This window comes from Bufo gargarizans, chromosome 1 (assembly GCF_014858855.1).
Source record: "Bufo gargarizans isolate SCDJY-AF-19 chromosome 1, ASM1485885v1, whole genome shotgun sequence".
In the NCBI taxonomy this organism is placed as follows: Eukaryota; Metazoa; Chordata; class Amphibia; order Anura; family Bufonidae; genus Bufo; species Bufo gargarizans.
In genome coordinates this window covers 729,172,681-729,184,766 of record NC_058080.1, presented here as the reverse complement: position 1 = coordinate 729,184,766, position 12,086 = coordinate 729,172,681, and the positions used below count along the sequence as shown (strand labels likewise).

Below are 12,086 nucleotides of genomic sequence, written 5' to 3'. Positions count from 1 at the left end.
TTTCGGCAGAGCCCCGTTCCTTCTGGAGCCTGTTTTTGGGGATTGTCCTCTCAAAGATTGTTTGTGGCTTGCGGTCCGCAGGTGAACAGGTCCGTGGTCGAAACCGAGAGGGGACATTACCATAATTTAAAATTTAGCCCTTTACTGGTTCATATTAACACGACCACCATTCACCTTCATTGCTTAGGACAGCAGGACTTGGTTCTTGGTCACTTACCATCTCCTTTTTCTAGCGAAGGCCCCATAGCGAAGATCAAAATTGCCCCCCTTCCCTATAGTGCTGGCTTTTTCCTCCTAAAACAGAAGGGCCTGGTGTTTTTACCTCTTCGGGTTCGCTATTCACCCACATGCCTGCCCAGGTTCTCGCCTTCCAGGAGCAGAGAGGGTAGGACCATCCAGAGGTGGCTGCCTTTTAAAGGCCCCCATAGCAGCTGCTACAGATTTTGCATTGGGGCCTAAATTCTTGAGGTTACACCTCTTCATGAAACTTGAGTTCACACCCGTGTGCAGGGAGAGGAACATAACAGGAAAGGGCTTGTCAGCAGCAGTGATGGTGTTTCGGGAAGCCGGGAAAGTATCTCTGGTGCATCATCCTCATTAGTCACCTGTCTTACAAATATGTCGGAAAGAAGCCAGAGGGATCCCTGAGCCTCAGAGAGCGACACCAGCATAGACTGTAACCTGTCCCTACCCCAGCCGAAAAGTTCTATGCAGATATGTAGTGTACTGCGCTATATAGAATCATAAAGTACACGAAAATCTGTTTCTAAGGGCTCATTCACATGAGCGTATTTTCTTTCCGTGTCCGTTCATTTTTTTGGGGGGCGGAATGCATATGGAACCATTCATTTCAATGGGTCCGCCAAAAAAAACGGAAGTTACTCCCGTGTGCATTCCATTTCTGTATGTCCGTAAGTCCGTTCTGCAAAACAATATTACATGTCCTATTATTGTCCGCATTATGGACAAGGATAGGACTGTTCTATTAGGGGCCAGCTGTTCCGTTCCTCAAAATACATAAAGCACATGGAGGTGATCCGCGAATCAGTTTTTTGTGGACCGCAAAATACATACAGTCGTGTGCATGAGGCCTAACAAAGCTAGAACCGGCCCTGTACCTCACATGGATCCAGAGATCTCCACATTCATTGTTCCAATTGCGCTTATAGATTCTCTTCAGGTTGGCAGTTCAGGGGACGTGTCCGTTCTCAGGGGGCGTGTCCGTTCTCAGGGGGCGTGTCCTTTCTGTTGCAGCTCTCTTCCTATGACAGCTCAAAGGGTGTCTCCTTTCAGCTGCAGCCCGCTGCCTGTAACCCTGGGTTCAGACCTGAGCGTTCTGAAACGAGCGCTCTGTATGCGCGATTGTACGGGCGTTTACAATTGCGCATACAGAGACAGGCGAACACACAAAACGCCCCAAAAAAGCTCAAGAACTTGTTTGAGCGTCGGGCGTTTTACAGCGCGATCGTACGCGCTGTAAAACGCCTAGGTGAGAACCATTCCCATAGGGAAGCATTGGTTTCTCCTTGTTGAGCGTTTTACAGCGCGTAGGAACGCGCTGTAAAACGCTCAGGTGTGAACTTAGGGTAACTGTCACAACTGCTAGCAGTAGATACATCTGGTGGAAGTTGAAGGATGGAACTGAGCATGTGCGACCACCTCACAGAGGTTACTGAGGTGGACAGAGAAATAAGGGAGGGAACAAATAGCAGGTGGCGCTACACAGATACATTTTATTGAATAATCCAGTGGCTGTACTAAATTGTTATTTACGTCCAGTTACAAAAGTATTCAGATCCAGGCGCTGGCTTGAAAAATATAGAAATATAGAATATTTTTAATGGGACAACCCCTTTAAGGGATATTCATCACCAAAAGCTGTGGCTCTCCCTGCAGCGATGGGAATGGGGAGAGGGTGGTGAGCCCACTCAGGCTCTTGTGCCAGACACAGCGCCGTACATAGTATAGTGGCTGTGTTTGGTATTGCAGAATGGTCATGTCTATGATGGATGGGATTCATAGGCAAGGAAGAGGCCATAGTACTTGCCACAGCCCCTTCCAACAGTTGATCGACAGGGGTGTCCGGAGTCAGGCCCCCACCAATCCGAGATGAATGTCCTATCCTGGGGATAGTTTATGGATATTTATGTTCCTTACATCCACTTCAAGCTGTTGTTCATAGGTGGAAAATATTTTCGCCTCCCTATGGGTGTATATCTATCGACCATTACTGTTTAACAGATTGTACAAGAATAGAAAAAGGCTTGCTTTTTTTTTTTTCTTCCCAAAACAGCGCCACACTTTCCCACAGGTTACTTGTGGTATTGCAGCTCTGTGATACCAGACACAACCCATGGACAGATGTTTCTGTGAACTGGCACAAAAATCGCCGCTGTACAAATGTACAAAGTAAACGCCGTGATTTCCACATAACGCACATTCTCCTCATTCCGGTCGACGAGTCTCGAGAGGAAAAAGGAAAGGACAAACAAGTGTTATCAGATTGCTGAAAGGGAAACCCTGGAGCCTCCTGTCCTGGCAATGACTGCTCGGCGGCGCTGGGGGCACCTTCATAATCCACTTACAGGAATGAGATAAGTGGCCACTGGATCTTATCTCTCCTAATAAATAGATGGCATTAGCCTGGGCTCTGGATGTGGCCAGATGTAGCAGAGCTGACTTTATCCATTCATTCTTTGCACTGGATTTGCATCATCGTGACTAAGGCCTCATGCACACGACCATATTTTGTTTCCGTGTCCGTTCCGTTTTTTTTTTGCAGATAGGATGCGGACTCATTCATTTTAATGGGTCCGCAAAAAACGTGGACAGCACACCGTGTGCTGTCCGCATCAGTATGTCCGTTCCGTTGCTCCGTAAAAAAAATAGTGCATGTCCTATTTTTTTCTAGTTTGCGGACAAGGATAGGCATTGTTACAATGGATCCGCCCAAAAAACGGATGCCATACAGAACGTAACCTTTTTTTTTGCGGATCCGCAATTTGCGGACCGCAAAACACATATGGTCGTGTGCATGTAGCCTAAAGGGTGTATCAGACATTCTGATTTAGGCTACATGCACATGTGTTTTGCAGTCCGCAAATTGCGGATCCGCAAAGAAAAACGGATGACGTTCAGTATGGCATCCGTTTTTTTGCGTATCCGTTTTTTTTGTGGATCCATTGTAATAATGCCCATCCTTGTCCGCAAAATAGGACATGCACTATATTTTTTTGTGGAGCAACGGAACGGACATACGGATGCGGAGAGCACACAGTGTGCTGTCCGCGTTTTATGCGGATCCATTGAAATGAAACGGATCGGACACGGAAACAAAATACGGTCGTGTGCATGAGGCCTTAACAGGCGATTGTTGAGAATCGTCTGCTCGCTAGCGGAGGAGACCGGTGCAATTACATATAGCGATCTCCTCCTCAGTATAGGGAGGAGCGATCGTTATGCCATCGCTCATCCCTATACTGAATCATTGTTTTCCGGTAGCAGATCGTGATTACCCAGCGCGATCTGCCGCCTACAAACGATCATTTTTTTAACCTGTGAAAAGATTTGGATTGCCCGATGAACGAGCGTTTGCGCTTTCATTGGGCAATCGGCGGCAGTATTAGACTGCTAGATGATCGCTAGCGAGAGTTACTACGAAAGCTTGTTATACAATGTTGGGGCTCATTCACACGACCGTGCTGTGTTTTGCGGTCCCCAAATTGCTGATCCACAAAACACGTGTGCCTTCCGCAATTTTCGGAACGGAACAGGAGGCCCATTATAGAAATGCCTATTCTTGTCTACAAAACGGACCAAAACAGGACCAGACTCATAATTTTTGCAGGGCCACGGAACGAAGCAACTCCGTGTGCTGTCCACATCTTTTGCGGCCCCATTGAAGTGAATGGGTCCGCACCCGAGCTGCAAAAAATGCGGCTCGGACGCGGACCAAAACCACGGTCGTGTGAATGAGCCCTTAGAGGGGTTGCCCACTTTATCATCCACTTCACAGACATACTGGACACAGCACTTTCAGGCTAAATGCACACAATCAGGATTGCGTGCGGATTTGAGTGCGGAAATTCCACACCGTAGTTCATGTACATTGTATTCTATGAGAATTTGAAACTCTCATGCACACGATGCAGATTTATAAAATCCGCAGCATGTCAATTTATTTTATATTTCCTGTCCGGATTTTCTCCACTTCAATGGGGACAGTAAAATCCACATGCGGAAAATCCGCATCAAATCCGCATACAAGTCCACACCAATTGATGCGGATTGACCGCACGGATTTCCCTGCGAACACCTGCGGATTTCAGTGTGGATTGTCCGCACATAAATCCTGAACGTGTGCATTTACCCTTAGGCTTCGTTCACATGAGTGCTGCTGTTCTAGGAACAGAAATACAAGCAAAACAGCAGATCCGTCATATGATGGAAACCCGCAGCGCTCAAGTCATCCATTTAACTATAATGGGGTTTGCCAGTTTTCCATATGGGAACCTGGAGCTTTACCGGACAAAATAGTGCAGAATGTGTGTGTTCTGGTAGACTGGAGAAAGCCAGTGGCATTGACTTACCCCTCGGAGCAGGAGCAGGCATGTTAAAAATCCAGCTGCCCCATCCTCCTCTCCCCTAGAAGGCCCCTACACATTAGATGGTCGGCGAGTCCATAGTCAGCCGACATTTATCTAATGTGTAAGGAATTTTCTGGGAGTAAAATATTGATGACCTACCTATTCTCAGGGTAGGTTGTCAATATCAGATCAGTGGTGGTCCAACTTCCGGCACCCCCACCAATCAGCTGTTTAAAGAGGCCACACAGTGTCAGACTAGGGTTCCCCTATATCATTAATAAGGTTTAACAGGTTTTTGAGTCAAAGAAATAGACCCTAGTGGCAAGTGACTGACCGTAGGATCCTCTGGTGGCCACGGTACTCCATTGAAGGCTGCAGCCTCCTCCTAGGCCAGTGATGTCATGTTCATAAGTGACACGGCTTAGGTGCAGCTCTGTCACATTCAAGTGAATAGGCTTGGGCAGCAATACCAAGCACAGCCACTATACAATGTATGGCGCTGTGCTTGAGGTGCTATGATGAGTACTGAACAGCAGGGGTGCTGGGAGTCTGACCCTACAATCTGATATTGATCAGTTTTTTAATTGCTGAAAATGCCTTTAAAGCAATGTTATGTTTCCACCCTGTTTGTAAGAAATCCTACTTATTCCCTGTAGTTGTCCCTGGTGCCTAATCCCATTATTCACCAGGTTTTAAGAGTATTTCATCGATAATTATCAAATTTGCTCTTGCTAACCAGAAGTCAGGGGCGCACCACCAATGAGGCCAGGTGAGGCAATTGCCTCAGGCGGCAAGACCTAGAGACAAGTGAGGGCAGTGGCAGGACTGTTGGAATATCTCTATATTAAACTGTATCACAATATGCCTTAGGCCTCATGCACACGAACGTATTTTTCTTTCCGTGTCCGTTTTGTTTGTTTGTTTTTTGCAAAAAGTTACTCTGTGTGCATTCCGTTTCCGTATGTCCGTATTTCCATTCCGCAAAAAAAATAGAACATGTCCTATTATTGTCCGCTCTGTTCTATTAGGGGCCAGCTGTTCCGTTCTGCAAAATATGGAATGAACATGGACGTCATCCGTGTTTTTTTGGGGACCGCAAAATGCATACGGTCGTGTGCATGAGGCCTTAAACAGTAGGGCTGGAGGGGTGGGGCGCAGTTTCAATTTTCGCCTCAGGCAGCAGAAAGGCTAGGTGCACCCCTGCCAGAAGTGCCAATCAAATCCCCATATTTAGTGGTCAGCCCCCAAAACTGGGTGTCATGTGGCCTTTGAGCTACACATGGGTAACATAACTGTGTGATTCACTGTCACAAAATTAACCGTTTTGTGACCAAATATATATGCCAGGTGATCACTGATGTTTTCAGCGGTGTCTTCATATAGTACAAGCCATAGACTATAGTTATTGGGGGGCCGGGTGTTCAGTCCGAACAGTCGCTGTGAAATTGTATGAGGCTCATCTGTACCATGATTTTGGAAAGCCTTAATGTTAATGAGGACGTCTGGAGTCCCGTTGAGGACCTCTCAGGATCAGGTTAAATGTACGGAGGACTCTTGGGTAATTGCCCCCACTGTACAGGAATTTTACGATATTCTCAAAGTCATCGGACTTGCTGGAACTCCTTTTATCTGCCTTCTACATAGGTCATGTCAAGTCTGTCAGATGGAAAAATATACCATTTCCGCAAACGAAGACGACCTTGGGAATAGAACTGGACTTGAGAAATAACAGAACAAACGTAGCATGTGTTATTAAGAGGAGTTGTTGTAGGATAAAGGACGCCTTCATTTACGGATCCCATTCACTGCCCAATTTACATGAGGAAAGGCAGATGTTGGTGCTGCAGAGGTGCTAACTGTTTCGGGAGCCCTGGAGTCAATGTCTGGAGGCTCTAGGATGTTCTTCAATATACAGAAACCAAAAAATAAAATGGGGCAGGGAAAAGGTAGAACAACTGTGTGTAGCGACCAATCAGATTGCTTCTTTATATGTTTAAGAGATTCCAAAAAACTATTGCGTTGGACCTCTCTATTTATTTGCACTAGTTTCTGTGAATCTCCACCACCCTTTTCTCATGGGTGCGTAGGGCCAACAGACAAGGGAGGCACCTAGAAATACCCTGTGTTCTTATAGGTGACCCAGAATCTAATGTCAATAATAGAGTTTGATAACATTTTATTCTTGGTATTTTTTTAATCTATAACGTCAGTCCTGTGTGAGTCCAAACTATGATTGAAGCACTGTAGCTCTCTCTTCCTCTGTCCCAGCAGGAAGTCACAGCACAATCTCAAGCACCAGTCAATAGCTAAACTGCATTCAACTGGATATATATATATATATATATATGTATAAAATCTTATATTATAAAAATGAGTTTCTGTCTGTCTGTCTAGACGTTCTTTATGCGCGACCAAACGACTGGACCAATCTTCACCAAATTTGGCACACCGGTACATCAGGTGGCCGGGAAGGTTTTAGACTGGTTCTCAGCTCTCTAGGACTTACCGTTCCTAAAATATTCACAAAAAATGACCTGCATTAGCCAATAGAAGCCAGCAAGCCTTTCACTTAAATCCGAACTGCCATTTACACGGTCACATGTCCCATATCAGCCAATAGAAGCTCGCAGGTCCTATGCCAGGTTGCCATAACAACTGATCACAGGTTTTAGCAGTTCGCAGGTCCTTAAATATTCAGTCATATGACGTATGACGGCACAACTACACTGATACATGCATGGGGGGCAGGGGCCACTATTAAACAGAGCTGTGGAGTTCACTGTTATAGGGGCGGGCACTGTGGAGGTCACTGATAAAAGGGCGGGCACTGTGGAGGTCACTGTTAAAGGGACAGGCACTGTGAAAGTCACTGTTATAGGGGCAGTCACTGTGAAAGCCACTGTTAAAGGGGCGGTCACTGTGAAAGTCACTGTTAAAGGGGCGGTCACTGTGAAAGTCACTCTTAAAGGGGCGGTCACTGTGGAGGTCACTGTTAAAGGGACGGCCACTTTGAAGGTCACTGTTAAAGGGGCGGGCACTGTGGAGGTCACTGTTAAAGGGGCTGGCACTGTGGACGTCACTGTTAAAGGGGCAAATACTGTGGAAGTCACTTTTAAAGGGGCGGCCACTATTAAATGGACGGGCATTGTGGAGGTCACTGTTAAAAGGACAGGCACTGTGGAGGTCAATGTTAAAGTGGCGGGCACTGTGGAGGTCAATGTTAAAGGGGTGGGCACTGTGGAGATCACTGTTAAAGGGCGGGCACTGTGGAGGGCATTGTTAAAAAGGCAGGTTCTGTAGAAGTCACTGTTATGGGGAAACTGTTGATATCTTCTTACGACACACGGAAGCATAAAATGAAATGCATGAAATATACCCGTGCAAAGCCGGGTCCTTCTGCTAGTATTTTATATCTCTTATATATATAAATGAGTTTATGCCTGTCTGTTCTTTATGCGCGACCAAACGACTGGACCGATCTTCACCAAATTTGGCCCACAGGTACATCAGGTGTCCGGGAAGGTTTTAGACCTCTCAGCTCTCTAGGACTTACCGTTCCTAAGATATTCCAAAAAAATGACCTGCATTAGCCAATACAAGCCTGCAAGTCTTTCACTCATATCCCAACTGCCATACACACGGTCACATGTCCCTTATCAGCCATTAGAAGCTCACAGGCCCTTAGTCTCCACATACACACAGTTTCACTCCAGGTTTCCATAACAACCCAGCCATTTTTCTTCACTGCTGTAGGTCAGCTTTAGGCTAGGGCTACACGACAACATATGTCGCGCGACAATAAGTTGCACGACACATAGGGCACAACTACACTGCTACATGTGTCGTGCAACATTGATGTCGCACAATTTTTATAATGATAGTCTATGGTGTTGCACTGCGACGCAGCGATCTTGGATGGATTTTTTGCGACACCTTAGCCTATCATTATAAAAATTGTTGAGATGTCGCGTGACACATGTCGTCATATAGCCCTAGCATTAAAGGGGCAGGGCGCTGTGGAGGTCACTGTTAAGGGGGCAGGGGCCACTATTAAAGGGGCAGCTGCTGTGGAGGTCACTGTTTAGGGAGCAGTGGCCACTATTAAAGGGTCAACTGCTGTGTAGGTCATTGTTAAGGCAGCAGAGTACTGTGGAGGTTACTGTTAAAGGGACGGTGCTGTGGAGATCTCTGTTAAGGGGGCAGGGAACAGTGGAGGTCACCTATGGAGGTCAGTGTTAAGGTGGCGGGGTGCTGTAGAGGTCACTGTTATGGGGATAGTGTCGATATCTTTTGACAACACACACCAACATCAAATGAAATAGATGAAATATACCCGTGTGAAGCCGGGTCCTTCTGCTAGTGTATATGTATTTGTGTGTTTGTGTGTGTGTGTGTATATATATATATATATATATATATATGTATATATATGTATATATATATATATATACATACATACATACACCTTATTTCTCTAGGCTCTCTGCAGCTAAGGAAAACCCTAAGGGCTTGTGCACACAACTGTATGTATTTTGCGGTTCGCAAAACACGGATCCGCAAAAAAAATTCGCATGACGTCCATGTGCATTCTATATTTTGTGGAATGGAACAGCTGGCCCCTAATAGAACAGTCCTGTCCTTGTCGGTAACGTATACAATAAATTTGGACATGTTCTATTATTTTGTGGAACAGACATACGGAAACAGAATGCACACGGAGAGTAACTTCCGTTTTTTTGGGGCGGACCCATTGAAATGAATGGTTCCACATACTGTCTGCAAAAAAAAAAAAAAAAACTGATACGGAAAGAAAATACGTTTGTGTGCATGAGCCCTAAGGCTGAGTTCACATCTGCGTCAGAGGAATTGGAGAAAAACTGATCGGTTTTAGCCCATTTTTGTTTGAATGCGTTGTAGTATCAGTTGTGCTCAGTTTGTGTCAGTTCCATCAAGTTTTAGTTATTTTTGATGGGAGACAAAGTCCTGTCTGTTTTACTTTCTGTCTCAGAAGTTCTATATCTATATCCTTGAAGACACATAGGGCTGCATACGAAAAAATGTAGTATATTTTGCCATTAGACGATTTTAGATGCATTGGAGCAATAAAGAAAGTTTTCATTTACTAGGATGAAGCAGATGAAACACTATCCATCTGCTGGTGTATGACTGATTAATCCTGAAACGCGTGTGGAACATCATTGGCTGAAATAAGAGTAAACAGGAAATAAGGGAAAAATATTTTCATATTTTTGGAGTCATTCTCGACGTGTCGGGACAGAACCAGGACGTGTCACATGTATACATGAGTAATGGAAAATCTATGCCGTTTGTCTCCTAGGATTGTACATTATGTAACTTGCTTATAAAGTCATTTCTTATTAATAAAGTTTGTTTTTATTTGGGATTTTACTATGATTGATACAAGACTTGGCTGAAGGTCTGGATACAAGATTTGTGGTTGCATCAATTTTTGAGTCGCACTGTGACTCCATTCAGTGCACAATGGACTATGGTCATGCGACGGGTGTCGCAGCTAAGATCGCCCTGTAGCCCTAGCCTAGTACTCATTGATCCATCCCTCTCTCCATGCTTCTTGTTTCTATTTTTTTTGCATGGAAAAACTGTCCCAAAGCTGCAACTGTGAACTGGGCTCTAATGTCCGGAGCTGTAAAATGCCCACAACTAATAAGTGCAAATAGATCCTGTTATACAGCTCCTAGTTTGGAGAGACTGCTTGTTATGCCTGGCAATTAGCTGAAAAGGACTTTTGTGGGAGGAGCATTCTATTCACAATGCTCCTCCCCAAACTCCTTTTCAGCTTGAAGCCAGGAATAGTACACAGTTCCAGCAAATTCTGGTTCTCTGAGCTGTTCAATAGGAGGTCTTTGTATCCACTAGTTTAACCCCTTATAAACTTCTGTTTAACCCCTTATAGACTTCTGTTTTTATTAATACCGAAATACACCAATAAAAAAACAATATTATTTTGTGCCGTTTCTTATTGTAGTTACCTGGCTGAGCAGTGCTGGAATGGCGGATTCATCTACTTGATCATGTTACGGCGCATTAAACGCAAAGCTCCTCTTCCTCCTACCAATAGTGGCCATGCCAACACGTGTGAACCCAAAGCAACAAGTTCTACCTCACAGCCAAGCATTAGGGCGATACAAAATGGAAAAAGAACCAGGAAATTTGGAGTCATCTCAAAGACTTTGGCCAAAGACGGCAAGGAGAGTAAAGGAGGACAGGAGGGCATTCATGAAAATGGGCATTGTTCGCCCATGGAGGTTGATGGAGAACGTTGTGATGAGGAGACCACTAGAAGAGCGGGTCACACCGGAGAGGACTCTCACAGCAGTTATGACGAGGACAGGTTTGAGTACCGTGTGTCAAGCGCCGCAAGGACTGCCTCGAAACCAACCGATTGCTTCACTCAGGTACATATATTAACTTATTCTTATGAAACTGCATAACAAAAGCTGAGAACAGACACAATCTGCTGCTGATGTGCAGCACCTGAGCGATGTAGTCACTTTACACCCAAGGGTTACTGAACACCTTGTTCCCAATTACATCCAGGTATAATCTCCATACAGTGTTGAGTAATACTTAGCTTTCTTGTCCTGTACTCGTCCTTAGCTGCATTCTTGGAAATGCTGAGCTCACATCTCCCAGCGTCCCCTGCTAGTTCGTATTCTGTACGCAGAATACCCTGCTACACGTGGTAACATACATTTAGAAGACGGGCAGATGACTGCAGGGGTCAGACTACACAGAGTTCGTCTGTAGTCTGTAACCATGGAGACCTATAGGACTGCCTAGGAGCTAGAGACACAAATTTTTGTAAAGTTGCTTAATTTTAAAGCCTAAGTTAAAAATGCATAAAGTTCTCATAGTCTAACAGCAGCAAATAAATACCGGGACCATACATTTCAGCAAAACACTTGTACGGCCAACAGCAATGGCTCCCTGCCCCAATACACATGTATACCCGGCTTGGCTGAACAAGCATGCGTTTTAAAGGGGAAGAGGAGAATAAGCCACTGCCAGACATCTCTGGCAGTGGCTTATCTCCTGGAAAACAAAGGATTGGGCATGTTGAAATTCAACTGCCTGATCCTTCATTCCCCCCCCCGAGATCTGCTGTCAGGAGTAAATTGGGCGCAGCCAAACAGTAGATGGTCCGCTGGTCCCACCGAAATCTGTAGGTTCAGCTGTTTATGGCCAGCTTCGAAATTAATGTTTTTTATGCCACATACATACATGAAAGGGGTTTTCTGGTCTTTATATATTGATGACCTATCCTCTTGACAGGTGAGGATCTGACCGCAAAACCCCTTTAATGGTGCTGGTACTGTTTAAAGGGGATCTGTAACCTCTACTGAAATGTCCAGAGCATCTATTCTTATGGCCCAATAATTCTTTATTATTCCTGTTAGAAGTTATGAATGAATTACTAGCACTTTGCAACGAAGGTCCAATTGGGTGTTACCAGTTGGG

The 12,086-nt window shown here is 45.1% G+C and overlaps 1 protein-coding gene across 4 annotated transcripts in view; it reads left to right on the top strand.

Moving 5' to 3' along the window:
• Window positions 1-12,086, top strand: part of PDZD2 (PDZ domain containing 2) — a 287,308-nt gene that overhangs the window by 168,953 nt on the left and 106,269 nt on the right. For all 4 annotated transcript variants that reach the window (XM_044276397.1, XM_044276399.1, XM_044276400.1 and 1 more), the window contains one exon: window positions 10,594-11,023. In XM_044276397.1, the coding sequence (XP_044132332.1) occupies window positions 10,594-11,023 (430 nt within the window). The remainder of the gene's footprint in view (window positions 1-10,593; window positions 11,024-12,086) is intronic.